Source organism: Sciurus vulgaris, assembly GCF_902686455.1.
Source record: "Sciurus vulgaris genome assembly, chromosome: 10".
NCBI lineage: Eukaryota > Metazoa > Chordata > Mammalia > Rodentia > Sciuridae > Sciurus > Sciurus vulgaris.
In genome coordinates, this window is record NC_136470.1 from 83,027,858 (window position 1) to 83,046,114 (window position 18,257).

General features: G+C 38.8%; 1 protein-coding gene across 6 annotated transcripts in view; it reads right to left on the minus strand.

Moving 5' to 3' along the window:
• The window catches only part of IL1RAP (interleukin 1 receptor accessory protein), a 171,498-nt gene that overhangs the window by 129,766 nt on the left and 23,475 nt on the right, over positions 1-18,257 (minus strand). The window contains exon 2 of one of the 6 annotated variants that reach the window (XM_079100859.1): positions 1,214-1,278. The exons of the other annotated variants lie outside the window; for them this stretch is intronic. Coding sequence (XP_078956985.1) covers positions 1,214-1,277 — 64 coding nt within the window. The 5' untranslated portion in view covers position 1,278. The remainder of the gene's footprint in view (positions 1-1,213; positions 1,279-18,257) is intronic. 6 annotated transcript variants of the gene reach the window in all.

Genomic DNA, 18,257 nt, shown 5'->3' on the forward strand with positions numbered 1-18,257 from the left:
ATGAACAGACTACTGACAAATAGAAAAAAATCAAAACAGAGATAGAAGATGTTATAAGCATATAAGGCAGTTCTATAAACTAAGAAGAATCAAAAAAGAATTTGAACAGCATGTCTGGAAGGAAAGAAGAGAAGAAAAGTAAAAGACAGTCCGAGTAGATATGGCATAAGGACACAGGGAGGGGGCATTTATGACTATGGTTACACAAGTCTTCAGATGTGGTGACCAGAAAATACAGTACAGTGAACCAAAGGGCTTTACACTCAAGCACACACAGGTTCTAATCTTTACTAACGGGATAAACTTGAGCAGGTCTTTAAGTTGATTGAGCCTCAGTTCTTTCATCAGGAAAAGGCAGACAGTATATATATGTGAGAGTTATCTTTGGTGTTTAAATAAAATGACAAGAGTACATGCACCAGTAAATGCTGTTTTCCCTTGCCGTGATCTGTCTGTCTTGAAAATACATCTCTGGGGCAAAAAACAAGGGTATTTCCTCTTTAGTCCCATTTCCCCCTTTAACCTTGACTTTTTCAGAGAGATGTGATTGCAGAATTTCAGTTGAAAAGAATCTTAAAGAAAACTACACAAGGCACTGCAGCAGATAACCTTAGAGACCATCTAGTTCAGCTCTCTCACAATTTAGGCCCCAAAATAGAGAGATTCCTCAGGCACCAAGTAATACCAGGACTAGAATGGCAGGATGCAGAAGAGATGGCCAGAGGTCTTAGCCCAGTCCTCTGTTCTAGTCCAGAAGAAGGACAATTTAAGTTTCTTCCCAGTTCTAAAATGAAATGAACTGATGGTCCTCAGCATCATTACTTTTGTTGTGCTATGTGACATGGGTCATGCTATTTAACTTCTGTGAGCATAAGTTTCCTTAAAAAAAAAAAAAAACAGAATTATTGCAAGGATTGAATAAGATGATGTATGTAAAGCACTCAGCACAAACCATGATGGAGTTCAATAAAGGGTAGCTATTAAATTTTGATGACCATAATTTAACAGACTAATAAATTGAAGGAATTTCTGGCAGAAGAAAGAATTAGTATTTATTAAATTCTTCCTATGAAAGATGCTGACTTTGATTCTGTGCTACTACAGAAGATAACGGAAATAGGCATTATTTCTTTTCAATTAGTTCTCAAAGAGTGGATACATTGCCCTGAACAAGACTTAAATTTTAATTGATTGTCAAAAGACATTCACTTACCTGAGGCATCAACTTGTAGGATCCCATAGAAGCAGAGACTCATTACACACCACAGAAGTTCCATCCTGTCAACATAAATACAAAGGTAAGGCAGAATACTTGCTACTACTCTCAAGTGTTTAAACAGTAAAAACTAGAGTGTAGGAACGCTGACTGTAGATTAAGAACTGCTACAAGAATTTTATGAGACCAACAGGTTTAGTTGTCAGAACCTACCAATTGGAGGGGTTTTGTTTTGTCATTTATTATTTAACCTCCAAATTACATACAGATAAGGAAACTCAGACAAAGTTGAAGTAATATAACCAAGATCCTTTGGCTAGAAATGGGTGGCACACCAGCTGCCAAGTTCCAGAACTCTCTCTTAATCACTGAACTATAACTGCCTACATAAATATATATTTATATATATATTCATCTTGATGTTTGACCGGGAGTCACATTTATAGCAGAGAAATCTATTCTTACCCTTTCTTTGAGTTCCTTGGTCTATTCCAGTGGGGAATATTTTATGATCCAGGTACTTTTCCTTCTTAGTGATGAATGGAAAGTCTAGAAGTCCTGGATTCAGACTTAGTCTGTCGTCCACCACACTCTGAATTTATATTAAGGGGAAATATATAAACCTCATGCCCTGCTGCTCTTGCTCTTCTCACTGGAAGAGACAAATGATGAGGCAGAAGTCCAATTTCTATGATCTCTAGCCTTCCTACTGATAACCAGCTGCAGCTGCCAACTAGCAGGAATCCTGCCCTTGCATCTGGTTGTGTGATCATTAATGCAGAAGACCTAGCGATTTAACAACTCTGTGAAGTATTTATTTTCCTACTACCCCAGACACATCTGACCACTGATAAATCCTCTGGGTTTAAAACACTGAAACCTGGAAATGACTTGGAAATTCCCTGCTCAAGACCTCTGTTTTCTGTTTTGAAGAAAACAGTCATACAAAGATACATACAGAGGTCTTGGGAACTTGTCCAGATTGTTTCTGGAGAGTGACAGAAGGGGAATTTATACCCTCATCAAACTGACAGCTGTTATCCCAAAGAGCCTATGACATAGTTGGGAATGGTACACAAGACTGTAATCCCAGCTACACAGGAGGCTGAGGCAGGAGGATTGTGTTCAAGGCCAGCCTCAGTAACTTAACAAGACCCCGTCTCAAAAGAAAAAATAAAATGGTCGAGGGATGTAGGGATATAACTCAGTGGTACAATGTCCCTGGCTTTAATCATCAGTAACAACAACAAAAAAGTCTACACCATGAGTTTCATAACCAAAGGGACCCACTGCCTAATATAGCCAAAGAGGTATTCAATAAATAGCATGACCATATACCATCAATTAAATGGGACACTTAAGAATTTTGCATAGAAAGAGAAGGTATTAACTGGTACTGCCAAGCAATTCAGGCTGTGGTCATCCTAAAGGACAATGCGAGCTTCCAACCCACGTCTCCTGTCTTAGCCAAACACCAACAAAAATCTATGGGTCATATCATGCTTCCTTCTCTAGCCTAGTCATACACAAATCACAGGGAGTTTATTATATCACAAGCAACTAATTTATCTCAGAGATTAAATGTCTCTTTCTTCCCCAAACCACCCATTTCCAATCCTTACACCATTACCTTATGGACATCTACTTTTCCCCATCAATCACTGATTTATTCAATAAACATGCATCAAGGGCTAGGGGTAGCTCAGTGGTAAAGCATTTGCCTAACATGTACAAGGCCCTGGGTTTGACCCGGCACTTCTGGAAAAAAAAAAAAAAAAAAAAAATTTGAAGGAGCATTTTCTGTTTACAATTTACTATAAACTAACTGCAGGGGCCTCTAGCAAGCAAGATTTAGAGCCTTTTCTAAAGGTACTCTCTTGCAATAGATAAACTCCATTCAAAGCACTTCAGTATCATCAACTATGTTAAAACACACACATGCACAGGCATTTACGAAAGGCAAGAGACTATCAGACAGAAGTTATAGCACTAGGCAGAGTCTAGCAGGGACTTAAACTGTGTACAAAAGTACTGCAATACAAAGAAGAAAGTGATAAAAATAGAGTGGATATGATAAGTGTTATTGAAGATTAGCAAAGGAAAGCGATTACTGCAGCCAAAAGCAGGCATAGACTGAACATAAGAGGTTCTTTCCACTGAACAAGAACTGGTTTGGCTGGTTAGAACTGAGGCAAAAGTATGGTTAAAAGAAACTCTTGGTGGAGATAATCTTCAAAGTTAATGAAAATATGAGACATAAATAGGAGATAGAATATAAAAAAACCCTGTTGGCTCAAGTACAAGGTATTGGAAAAAGAACTATAGAAGAATTTTCTGGAAAGCAGAGAGCTTTAGGATCAGAACACAGCAATGCCATGAAGAGAAGACTGAAGACTTGGGATTTTACTTAAATAGCAAATAGGGAATCATTAAGATTTTCTGATTAGAGGAGTGATATAATTATCAAGTTGTGCATTATGAAGGTCACTGTTAGGCATGTACTGGATGGATGGACTGTCACTAAATTCTGTCCTGAAATCATCTTGGGCCCTGGGCTATCATAGTAATTGCTATCCTCCTAGCTTTGTGTTATCTACAAACTCGATCAGCATGCTACCTATGTCCTCATCCAAGTCATTAATAAAAGTAATTAATAATTCTGCATTAATCCTTGTCAGCAAGAGCAACTAGACAGTTTCATTGGAGATTCAGGGCACAGTAATTTTAGCCCTACTACTTGGCTATACTGAAACAATCTGGCCTTCTGAACTGCTTTTGCTTATTTTAAAAACCCATGCACACCTCTAGATTTTCCCAATTTGCTTGTTTATAAGCTGCTGAACTCCTAAAGCAATACTTATAAGACATTCTAATTAGTGTGATTGAGGACCTTAATTGATATTCCCAAGAGTAATTGGACTATGCCAGAGGCAGCAGAGAGGTCACTGAGGTAAAGCTAATCCAAAGTAACCTGTGTGCAAACACACATCTAGGATCAGTCTTTTCCTGTGATGAATTAAAACAAAGCACAATGAAAAGAAATGTGATTGAAGGAGATGGTTCTGATAGACTAAAGGTACCAAGGTTAGCAGGAGGCGGTTGGCTGATCTGAAACTCCTCAGAGAATGCTGGTTCATTTAAATCATCTTGCATTCAACCTTGGAATTTTATTATTGTAAACAGTAATACAATTTTGGTTCTTGTTTCCTAAGGTAAGGGGGTGTTGGGTCCAAGATGGGAAAACTGACAGAAAACAAAGGAACCAGCCTAAGGCAATGGCTCCCTGTATCTGAATTACAGTTGAGCTGTAGATTACTGTGTGGGGCCCATCAGATCTTACTCTCGCTTCAGATGTCTGGAACCTACATATAATAAATTCCAAGCTACACTTTTCTGTGTTATTCATTTTATTTACTGTATGGACATTTCTATACTCCTCCCCTATGTATTAGTACTTCTCTCATATTTAATGCCATTGTTTTCTAATGTATCAACTTAGATGCCTACATCATGTAGCAAATATGTATTTAGTTCTGTGCAATCAACAGAAAAAAGCTAATGAGGATTGTTAACATGTGCTCAGCATTGTAACATCTGTCCCTATATAAGGAATTTTCTAAAGTCTGCATTCTCTAGCTTGATGAACTTCAGAACCTCTTTACCTCAGAATCACTTCAGTTACTAGATTCCCTGGTAGGACCAACAGGTGATAGGCTGAAGCTAGTTTTGCTGCCCCAAGGCTGGTATTGCTCTGGGTCACCATTTTTCAGCATTTCTTCTCCATGGTGGCATTCACCAGGCCATAAGATTGATTTCTCCCAGCTTCCCAATTCCATGTATCCCTCCATATTCATACAGACTGCTTAGAGCTTGGAATTGGATCATCCTCCAGGTGGTTGTTAGTTCTCCTTCCAAGAAATCTCATTTTGCACCCTGTAAAATCTTGCTCTAAGCTGATGTCTAGAATGTCTCCCAATGTCTCATGTGTCCAGAGGTAGGCTTTAGGGGAATGATGGAATAATCATGAGGGTTCTAACCTCATCGATGGATTAATCCACTGGGGACTCAATGAACTACTGGAAAGTGGGACCCTGCTGGAGAAAATAGGTTATCAGGATGCACCAGATTTATCTTGTCCCTACTAGCCCCTTCCTGTTTCCTGGCTGCCATGAATGAGCAACTCTCTTCCACCATGTCCTCTGACATAATGTTCTGCCTCACCTCAGGCTCAAAGCCATGGCACCAGATGACTATGAACTGAGATGTCTGAAACTGTGAGTCCAAATAAACTTTACCTCCTCCCAGTTGTTTCTGTCAGATTTTTTGGTCACAGTGATAAAAAGCTGACTAACACAGCCAGATAAACCTCTTGTGGCCATGAAACTGTTATGAATTGCTTCATTTCTGCCACTGTTGACAGATGCCCTTGGCTATGATCTACCCACTGAAAACCTGGCCATTAATACTAAGGCAAGAACTCTAGATGGCCATCCCCATGTGGGGTCAACCCTGCTACCACATCACTTGCCAGAGTCCTCCTGATCCCATCCATATTTTTCCTTTTCCCTTCTCTAATTTACTGAGAAAGTTTGAGTATGTTTTGAATTGGTGCAACCTTCAAAATGTGACAATCACACCTTTGAAGGACACAACAAAATTATACTATTTTACAGAAAAGGACATAAGCATTTATTGAGAATCAGGATTGTTTTAATCATCAATCTCTTATCTAGTTCATAATTTTTAAATCATAAGAGAATTCTTGTGAAGAGTATTTCAGAATCTGATATTTATCAGTAAATAAGTTTTAGCTAAGGAACATGAATTCTTTAATTCTCAGTAAAATGAAGGACACATATTCTAATCTGTCTTCTCAGTGAATGCAGCTTTAATACATGTATATTATATAGCACAACATAACAGCATGTTCTTTTTAAGTATACAGAGGACATTAACCAAGATGGGTCATATCATGTACCATAAATCAAACCATAGCAAATTGAAAGTAATTGAGAAATATATTCTCTATCCATAGAATTAAACAAGACATCCAAAATATAAAGGAAAGTCTCCAAACACTTCAAAATTTAAAAATATACTTGTAAATAATTCATATGTTAAAGAGAAAGTCCCAAGGAAATTTAGAAAATATTTTGAATTTGAACTAAAATTAAAATATAGCATACCAAATATGTGCCTAGAGGATAATTTCTTGAACTAAAGAAAAATAAGAAGAAATATATCAAGTAGATGATCTAACTTCTAAGAAAAAGAAGGGAAAGATGAACCAAGCAAGAAAAATGCAGGAAAACATGATTAGAGATCAAAGAACATCAAAAAAAAAAAAAATAGAAAGAAAAAAAAGAAACAAAAAATGGGTTATTTAAAAGGAACAATAAAATTAATATAACTCTAGAAGATACACATCACTAATAATAGGAATGAAAGAGGTGATGTAACTACTGATCACAGACTCATTAAAATTGTAGTAAAACTATTCTATAAACTCTAGGTACATCAATTCCACAACTTGGATGAAATGACCCAACATATCGAAAACTTTAAACTACCAAAATTAAAAAAAAGAAATAGACAACCCGAATAGTCCTATAACTATTAAAGAAATTGAAGTGTTCCATAACTCATCTGTAAAGCATCCAGAAAGGAATACAATCTTGCTGACAGCTAGGTATCTAGCCTTGTAAAACCCTAAGTAGAGACCCAGCTAAGTCATACCCTTCTTAGCCTTCTGATTCACAGGAATTGTGCAATAATAATACATGGGTGCTTTTAAAGTATTTTTTTCTAGCAATTTGTTATAGTAGTAACAGAAAATGATAAAAGAGATATACCATATTCATGAATAAAAGATTCAACATTGAGAAGATGTCAATATTCCCAAAACTGACATGTACAGATTTAGTTCATTCCAATCAAAATCTTAGCAAGATATTTTCAGATGCAGCTGAGTTCATTCTAATCCTTACATGGAAGGAGAAAGGCCCTACAATATTGGAAACTATTTTTTAAAAAAGAATAAAGCTGGAGGAAACATATTACAAACAGCCTAATTTTAAAATGTTAAGTTATGAAGAGGTACTTTATGAAAAAGGATATGCAGACGATAAACATGTGAGAAGATGTTCCAAATCATTAACCATTAGGGGAATGTAAATTAAAACCACAATGGGATACCATTACACACTTTTCAGAATAAATTTTAAAAATTACTGAAAATAACAAGAGTTGAAGAGAATGCAAAGCAACTGAACTCCCATACTGGTGGAATATGTAATAGTTTTGACTCTTTGGAAAACAGTTGCAGTTTTATTACAAAGTTAACATCATCTTGCCATACAGCACCACAATCTCACTCCTAAGAATTTTCCCCAAGAGACTAAAAACTATGTTCCACAAAGAGCTCTACATGAATATTTTAGCAGCTCTATTATTAATTGCCTCAAACTGGAAACAACTCAAATGTCATTCACTAGGTGAACAGATCAATAAACTTCGGTGCATTCAATAAACGAATACAATTTAGCAAAACTTAAGCAACAAGTTTTATATATTGTTATTGATAAGCACTCTGGATCAACTTAGGTTACCTACTGCATGATTCCATTTAAATGACACTCTCAAAAAGGCAGAGAGCACAGTGGTCAGGATAGCAGATGAGGGTGACTACAAAGGAAAAGCACATGGGAACAGTATAGGGACCACACAGCAGTTCTGTATGTCCCTATACTATGGCAGTAGTTACATGATTCAACACATGAGAAACAGATTCACACAGCTCCACTCTAAAAAAGGTCACTTCTATTGTATACTGATTAAAATATTATGTTTATGTGACTAATTTTTCTTTTTAAAAACTGAACAAATGATTTTCGAGCCTTTCTAGGCAAGTTTAAATAAATGAAGGCTGTTTTAACCTAAATATGGTTTCTATTTTCAACCTTCGCTTTCAAAATAACAGTCCTTGTCATAAGCACCTGAATGTTCCAGAAAAGTCCAGCAATAGACACACAGGGAGAGATCAGTGAACTGGCTTAACTTTTGGCCTTACCAAGTCAGTGCTGTTAACCTTTACTGATAGAAGAGCAGAGCCAAAGTTCACACCAGAAAATATTAGCACACTCCTCTTAGGTATTGCCTTCCCCCATAGCTTCAAGTGCTCAGAACTCGGAGAGGACAGATACAACATAATATACCACCTGCCATCTTTGAAGCTTGGAATAGAATGTGAGCAGATTGATTTCCTTTTGTTCTTTGGTATTTTGACTAGCAAACATGCTCTCTGGTGTGAGGGAAGAAATATCATCATGAAGTCCTCTGTCTCATGGGGAGAACTAGAACTGAATTTCAGAGAGGGAGGTGAAAGAGCAATTTATAAAGAGCACTAAGTTGGAGTTCTATGTTTGCATGATCTTGGACATCCTGAGAAGAGAAGTGAGGCAAATGCAGTGACCACTTAGGAAGGGCTATAACCTGCTCACTCCTCATGACCCAATTTAAGACTGACATGCTAGGGGTTCATGGGTACTTCTAAATGAGTTCGGGAGTAGGTGGAAAAGTTGATGATGAATGATTCCATGTTTGGGGACACTTGAACTGGGGAATGATAGGAATTAATACAACCTCACCATTTGTCATGAGGAATATTATTAATAATTCCTGTGGTGGACTTAGCAGGGTCAGGATCATAAATACTATCAATCATGGACTAGTTATTACAGTTTTTATCAAGTGAGATAATAGATGTGAAACACTTGAAACTGAGCAGCAGTAGACAACATGAGTTACCATTAATATTTTCAAAGACGAGCCCAAGCCACTTGATCCACATTTACAAGGGACCATTGTGGCAACTGTTCATATGTGCCATGTCCTGCTCTTGCATGTACTGGGTCCAGGTTTAGAGCTGTGTTTTACAAAATGTTTAAAGGAGCAAACCAAAAAGTTAAGCTTGGGCCTCTATAACTTCCAGAAAAGTCAAGATTATTGTGATAGACTCTATGATGAAGCCCGACCCTTCTGGCCTTCAAATCCTCATTTTTAAAAAGTACAGTAAAAACCTCTGACCTTCCAGAGTGATACAGAGGATCAGATGATGCTCCCAACAGGTGAAAAGAGGCTCTGTGAGTATAAATGCTATATAATACACAGTGTTAAAATTTGATTGAGGATTGAAAATGTTTGATTTTTTGTTTGTTTTGTTTTCCTTAAATTTGAAAGGAGCAAATGGGATGGAGATTTCAAGTCAAAAAGGAATATTTTGTAACTTAATGAATCAGATTAGAAAGTGTTAATGTTATGCAGACATTAACAGGGAGGGGTAAAAGTGAAGCTTGTGGAGTCCGAAAATGCTGATTCTTTGATGATGGTTACCAATGACACATTGTTAAAAAAAATCAACAAGTTGTACATTTATGTATGTTACTGTTAATATTTATGTTTCTATAAAATATATAGGACATTTTTGCTTGTTTAAAGTTAAAGGGTGCTTAAAACAACAAGAAGCCCAATGTGGGGCGCATGTGTGCCATCCCAGCAGCTCAGGAGGGCTGAGGCAGGAGAATCTCAAATTCAATGCCAGCCTCAGCAAAATCGAGACATTCAGTGACTCAGTGAGACCCTGTCTCTAAATAAAACACAAAATGGGGCTGAGGATGTGGCTCAGTGGTCAAGTGCCCCTAAGTTCAATCCTTCCCCACAAAATAAAAAACCTTACAGAAAGATACAGAATAACTTTATAAATATCTACACACACACTCACACACATCTACACCTTTAAACAAAGAAAATCAATTAAGTCCCACACATACTGTGGCATGACAAGGAATTATTCCCAGGAACTCCCGGGATGGAAGGAGGAAAACTGATGATGAGAGGTTCTAATATTTTTCCTATTTCACTCAGCAAAATTTATCTAGCTCTGGAAACAAACAGGAAGAGGAAAGATAGAAACGACCCCTGTTCTCATGGTGGTTGCAATTCCTAGGCATACAGAAGCCCACCCCTCAAAGCACCTGCCTTCTGAGAGGAGGAAGCAACTCACTGGGGTCCTGTTATGTCATTTGAAGTTCAAGTCCTGAATTCGGTGTAATTACAACCACCACAGACCCAAAAGAATCTTATTACCTTGTAGACCAAGATCCAGTCACTTCCAGTTTAGTTAATTAATTACTTTTCCAGCACAGAAAAGCTTCTTGGTCAACTGAGGTTTTCGCTCCTTAAATTTCATGTAGTGACATGGCCACTAATAACCTCTATAATTCAAAGGGATGGTTAGAAGATCACAGTCCTGTCTGTGAGCCTTGCAAGAGAAAGGCACCTTCATGGCACACTGTCAGAAAGGACACAAGAAAAAATCCTGCAGCCAGGTTTTCATAGATATATCCATCAAGACTGTGCACTCTGGCTTCTGAGTCTAAAGCACCAACCTTTGCTCACATCAAGCAGTATTTACTGAGTCCCTATTCCATATGCTTGAATAGAAACTGTGCAGTATACAGAAATAAGCACCCTGTTCTTATAATCAGGAATCTCACAGCTTAGGAGCAGACACACTAAAATAAAAAGAGAAGGAAAAAAAAAAAAAAAAAAAAAACCAAAAACAGGAAAGTAAATGGCCAAGTTCAATACAATCCCCCTAAATTGCATATTTAAAACTATTGTGTCCTGTAGTCTGTACTGCAAATGCTCATGGTCCTGGCCAAGTGTTCTGCCCCTCCACAAAAAAAAAAAAAAAAAAAAAAAAAAAAAATGAGTCTGAAAAGTAATATATCATATCTCCTGAAGATTCACAATAAACATTGGCATTTTAAAGGTTCAAGATAATCTGTCAAGTAAATATTGTGGTCAACTTGGTTTAACAAAATGTTAACCAAAGTTATTAGACCATGAACTCTTTCTTGGTGCAATGTAGCTATTAGGGTCCCTAGAAATACTGATATAGATAGTCAAAGTTCTGACCTGGAAAGGGAGAACCCAAGCCATATATTCCAGATAAATCCTCAATCCACAAGATGCTGCTGGTTTTGCACTTGAGACTGAATTGGCTATCACTGAAAGAAAATGCATCTACCTTTCCCAGCATCTCCACTAAGCCCCACCTCCCCTCTGCAGTCTTTCCTGGTTCTTTCTTATCTTACCTCCCCCAAAATAACTATTCTTTCTCTAAAACCTGGGAGCAGGTATCTGTTCCTCTCTTTGAGCCCTGAGAAAGTTCTACCCTGTTTTGTTTAGGTTCTATCTTATCACCCCTCTTCAGACCAGGACTCCAGGTTTGCATCCACAGCCTGGGGTCTAGTGCTGTTACACAGTAAACAAATATAGGATGACTTTTGGGTGGTGAGAGGAACATTCCCCTATAACACAGTCAGTCTCTGATCCTGTGTCCATTGGTCACTGTTTAGCTGTGGTCTTGGATTATTTATGCAAGCCCTCTGGATACTGGTCTCCTCATCAATAAAGTAGGGATACTAAATTATCACCTCAAAGGATGCTGTGGGGTCACACTGGATGTTGACGAAAAGACCTCATAAATGGTGAAATGTGATACAAATATGCAGCTTTACACACCTGTTCATAGGTACCTATCCACAGGTGGCTAAGGCCACCCTCAGGAAGCAAGCTCCCCAGGCACTGGTCTAAGCAGATATCACCAAGATCCCATCTTCAGAAATGAAAAATAAATGGATCTTGAAAGCCAAAGTCAGCTGACCCTTCAGAGAGCACACCCTTGTAGCATCCCCCTGATTCTGTCAGAAAAACGAGTGCCTTGCTGGAGTTCATTCATCAGACCACAGCCGAACCTCCCCTTCAGTTCAGGGGCTGGAACCCCAAGGCCACCCAGCTCTCAAGGGCTCCTCATGCTCAGTTTGCAGGAGAAGAGGTGGGATGAGTCCAGGACCCTAGTCCTGACTGTGCTATTAACTCACTGCATGACTTGGGCTGTGTATTTTATTGTCCTGTGCCTCTGTTTCCACAACTAGTTTTATTAGGAAGAGTTAAGTCAACAATTAAAGTAGAACCTTCACAAAGGACTCAGCATATACCAGGCTGACAAAGCACAGCTTCCACATCCATACATTCTCAGACCACTGGAGAAAGCAGCCTGTTTGGCATCCTCCCCATTCCCATCCCCAATCTTGTCCCTGATACAAAGTTAAGATCACAAGTCTTATGGGAATTTACATAAGCCAAAAAAAAATTTTTTAAATAATAATAATAAAAGAAAAAGCAAATCCTAAAGAAAATCCATGCCTCTGTATCTAAAGTGTTAAAAGAAAATCCCCTTTGGAACTAACACTGAGGAGGTCTGTGTGAGTCTGTGTCCCTGTTGAGAAAATTCTATGGCTTCTTTCACCAATTTTTGGGCATCAGGATCATCCTGACAGATGGCAATGTGTACCCACCGATCCCATAGTCTGGGCTGTGACCTCAGTCCACTAGTTACACTGGGAGGGGAGGGGTTGGAGACTCTAGGCGCAGTTCTTTTCATATGCATTTGGCAATTGGTGACTTTATTGCAAAGAAAGTAAGACCCTGCAATCCATCTTACATAAGAATGAAAATGAGCTGGAATTTTATAGTGTTATTACCTACCAATCCATAAACCACTAAAGACTCAAGTGACCCTAATTTCAACAAGTATGCCTTATCTTCACCATACAGCTCCTTACAAAAAACACAGGCCTCCCTCTTAGAGAGGTGTTCAAGCCGTGCTTAATATGAGGTTTTAAAATGCTTTGACAGGCAAATTGAGCAGGAGGGCAGAACATGTACTAAAAAAAATATTGACAGAGAACAACGGGGGGGGGGTGCATTTGCAGCTGCACTGTATGCTTTCTGGGGGCATTTTTTCCAGTCCAAGCTGATTAATCATAACTGAGTGCTACAACATGGAGTCCCTATAATAAATACTACAGGATTATACACATCTTACACTGCCCAGGAATTCAGGAACTCACAACCTAGTAAGGATCTCCAATTTGGATATGGCTTATTATACCTTGTGAGCTCAAAAGCCTATTTTTTAGTTAAACATGCAACTGCTGACTCTGCCACATAATTCCTATAGAACACTGGGCAAGTTATTGAATCTCTTTGTGCCTTATTTTTGTTACAGGGCTGGGTCTTCTGGGAAACTGAGGCAGCATGAAGGCTCTCGGCCCACCTTCAAGCCCTGATTCTTTCAATCAAGTCTGAAAGTATCAGAGTATCAGGCATGAGTTTATTAGAAGGGATGGGAAAGGGGAAATGAGAGAGAGTGGGTTCTCTCAGAGAAGAGAGAGACAGTGTGCCTCTTCTGTCATCCAGTTTTATTGGAGAATGCCAGGGAAAGTTTCCAGAGTCCCACTGAGATCCACCTCTTGACCTTTGACTGACAGAAGGATGATATCAAACTTTCAAAACCCCACTGCCGTGACCACTCAAGAATACTTCGGCCCATGATAACTGGAACCTGTTCTGACAGATTTTATGGTCAAGGGGAATTATCCTTACCTCCCTGAATTCTGGGATCTGGTCTGTATAAGTATCACAAAAGTCACCCCTTAAGGGTAACATGTGTTCCACATATTGCATTATTTGGGGACTGCATTTCTCCTGCAGATAACGGGTAGTTTGCTGAGGAATGTGACATTGTGTATCCATTTGAGCCAGGCAGGACTGCAGGTAAACTGCTTCTTGGAAAAGAAAATATGTGGGGGTCAGCACAATGGGCCCATTGTATGGAATTCCCTTAACTTCATGTTCCCTCCATTCACATTTGTCTCTCCCTTATCATTTTCTCCAACTGCAAAATGGGGAGAATAATAGTTCTTACTTCATATATTCATTGAAGAGATTGTATGTGTTAACATATTCCAAAATACCTAAAGAGTATTTGCTATTATTTTTAAACCATGCTCAGCAGGTTAGCTGTGTTTGCTCATGTTATTAAGTAACTGGATGGGGCCAAGCAACATGCTGTGCAGGAGTCACCTGCATTTTAACAGGGTATGGGAGGGTGAGGGTGATGGAGTTGGGGAAGGGGTTTCCACTGAAAGGGTTTTCACCCAAAGGGTGAGGGGTGGGAAGACTCCCTGGAGCTGCAGTTACAGCTGGACTCCAAAAACAGACAGTACTCTGAAATGCCTCCATGCATAAGAAAGAAAGACATTCAAGGCAAAATTATAATACAAGCAAGCCATATTTTTTGCCACTGATCCTAGAACAAAAAGAAAATCATATTGAAAAATGCTAATTAGATGACTATCATCCTGTAGGTATGAAGTCCCTAAAACCACGGAGGAGGAACAGAAATTTTATTCTGTCCATCAAGGACATGCATTCCTTGGAGCTTCTAATCACATCAACAATGCATGGTTACCACACTTCGCACTGGGAAGCGGTACTAGTGACTACAGGAGTGAACAGGACATTATCCAAGCAATAGGGCCATGAGAAGTAAGTTAGATTATAATGACACTAAAGATCTACGAATGGAACCCATAGCCATTAGCACAGAAAATATTATTACAACACTTTGCCATTCACAAAGATTTCTTCACACGCATATACGTTTAAACTTCTGAAGACTGCCAGGAGTTTGGCATTTCAATTAGATCACACTTTGCAGAAATGGTGATTTCCCCAAAGTTCCACAGGTAGTAAATAGAGAAGCCTGTATTCAAACTGAAACCCCAAATCTCTGGATCTTTCTTTTCACTGTATGTTCCCTCTCTCCTCTTGCTGTTAGTAGTTTAAAAGTTGGTGTTAAGGACAACAAGACAGGAAACCTATTTTCTACTGGAAGCTGAATGTCTATCTTCTGCTTAGCAAACAAGCTCAGCATTCATCATGTCCTGAGGAAAATCCCATGTTGCTTCATGCCATTGATCTGTAGCTGTCTCCAACAAAAGGACCTGAATGCCTGCCGTGGCCCTGGGAATTTTAAATAAGAAGTCAATGAGAGATGCTGGTAAGTGGTTCTGTAATTGTCTAGGGGCGGATAAAACCTTGGTGGAATAATAATCATATCAATATGCTGGCTACATGAATGATCCTGCAGTGAATTACAACAGGGTACTTCAACTCCAAAGCCTAGGGTGGCAGATCTGCATAATTAATCTCACTCTGCAATAACCCCACAGGGTCAGCAACATTGGCATTCTGCAGCTAAAATTAATGTCTTATTATTTCAGTCCCCTTTGGTGTTTCTTCGGAGTCATGAAAATAATATCAGATGGAGCAGCTCTGTTGACACAGAAAGGTTTTAAAGGGTTGCCAAGTTATAAAAAAAAAAATTTTTTCATGTAAATCCTGGTAGGTAAAAGATGGATTTGATATATAGCCCTAATCTATGCACTTACCAAATTCAAACCTCTTGATAAAATTTTATTCTCAGATTACCTTGGACCCATTAAAAGTAGGTTACTGATCCATATTGTCCAGCTTGGGCTTCTACAGAATAATATTAAGAGGTTATATTTTGGTGTTTCACCATCATTTTAAAGAAACACCAGGTCATAATAATTAGGTGCTCTATTAAGCTAAAAAGTTATCATTTTCTATAGGACTTCTTAGGTCCTTTTAGAATGCCAGAGCACACTGTAAAACTAAATTACTTATGAATAATTTACAATTGTCCTCAAACCTAACCGACTTTAGGAATTCTTTCGTATTATCTCCACACATTAGGATCCTTGGCACAGTTTCGAAATGCTGACAGAAGATCTTTCAGAAGAAGGGGGTTTGGACTGTGGAAGATATCCCGGCAATAGCCCAAGCTTTGAGAAATTTCTGTAAAGTTCTCTTGTGGGGTGTAGTCTTCCTGGTTGAGGTAGTTTTACAGTTAAGGGTCATGAATTCTTAACTGGGAAAAAAAAAGTGGGAAATTCAAATCAATTTCTAATTTGCTAATGCATTCCTATGGCCAGCTGATGGAGGAACAGTGGCATAATGACTAGCTAAAATGAGACATAAGACACGCTGGTGGATTTCACTATAATGCTGTGCTCCATCAGCATAGCTAATTGAAGGTGATTACACTTCTTCTAGCATTCTGGATACTTAAAGACTAATGTCAAATCTGAATGTAAGACACCAAAGAAAAAGAGTCACAAAACAGAAGGTAGCCTTTATTCCTCCAATTAGAAAAGGATTCAGCATACGAGGGGATCTAGCCAGTAACCCCTTCACCTATGTGACCTTGTATCTGCTAGAGAAATAAAGGGCACTATTATTTTTAATTGTTTTGCTATTTCTGAAAAAGAGAAAGGTGAGCAAATGTGTGTATTCATTAGGCTAACCTAAAATCCAATTGTTTTTAAACGTAAATAATTATTTCCATCCACCAGGGCCTGAAAAGCAGACTGAAATGCTATCCTCTAAATCGAAAGGAAGAGATGTTTACCACATCACAAATAAGAAAGCTATAGAAATAGTGTTAGGTAAGCTTTGGGTGTCAAGGGGACACCTGTAAAGGCTGACTGATGACAAGGACCAAAGCAATCTTCCCACACAGCACATCCTAATGTTATTTCCCGCATGTCCTTCATATGACATTCTGGATGCTCCAGGATCTGACAGCAAACTCCTCTTTCCAGTCCTTTTCTGCACCACTCCTTCTAGTATAACCCGGACTCTCGTCACAGGTTCACACACAGATGGTGTCATAAATCACCCCTGTGCCTTCCTTCCCCTCTAATCATTCCTTCTGTCTGCAATGTCCTTCATTCCCTTTCTACCTGCACAAATGCTGCCCGTCCTTCAAGACCTAAACCACTTGTTTCACGAAGCCTCCCTGCTTCCTGTGTCAGACGTAATTTCTCCCTTCCCCTTACAACTTTCACTATGCTTCCCTTATGGTCTGGACAGTGTAATTGCTTATCTTGAACTATAATTAAGTATGTATGTCTTGACTCTTGCAAACAGGGCTAACTAACATCTGATTCATTTTGTCTCCTAGGGGCTAGCATGAAGCCAGGCACACAGGACATATTCTGGACTACTGATTGAATAATTGCAATCTTCCAAACAGAGTGATTCTACTGGCTGATTCTCAGTCCAGAAAAATGCAGTAACTCCTTCATTTGTTTTCCACACCTTTGGCTGTTGAACACTCATTACTTTTCCCAGATCATCTTTAGGGAGGTGTTTTCTCATAAAATTGATCAATTTACGTTCAATAGAATACTGAGACTGCCACCTGCCTTTGTCAATGTGAGTTGGTTATGCCTCATAATCCATGTGTTTGCATTTACCATGTGCATGGTGACACTGAACAAGAGCTTCTCAGTGAGCTGCCACCCAAGTGTCCATACAGGGACTCCTGGGATTGACACTGCAGACTGCTTCATTTGGATTCACATTGTCTGAGTCAATATTATTGCAGCTCATTTATCTTTTGACCAGGGTGAAATCCCTTGGGCATGCTGACACCGAACAGAAACAAGAGAAAGTACTCTTCATCTTAACCGTATATGTTCCAGTGGATGACTGTTTGCAACTGACATTTCTAAATCCACCCCCCACCCCTACCCACCCCTACCACCCAAAGCCTTGGAGAGGAAGTCACATTTAGAAAGTAAAAGCTGATGGAAAGCTGTAACAGAAAGTCCTTGGGCTCCTTCAGATCATTCTTCAAAGTCTGAATTCTTGAGTTTTTGAACCTGAAACATAACTTGGGAAAGGAAAGTTTGGGGATGAAAAGAACACAAAGAGTGGGGAGATGATAAGTCAAGTCTGGAGTACTTGTGGCAAGGAACCCCAGGAAATTCAACTTTGAGAACAGTATATGTTCATTCACTCAACAAATACCTTCCACATTCCCCTAGGTGCTGGGAACCTTAGCAAACAGAAATAAGTTGTGCTTTGACAGAATGCAAAAAGTGCTGCTGTTCATGTCTTATCTTACTTGATAATTCACATAACTTATTTGGAAAGGAATATAATTTTCCTGTTTATGGATGATGAAATTAGGCCAAAAAGGTGAAGTGCCTACCTTAAGATATCTCAGCAGTCAAAGAGCAAAATTTGGTTTTAAATA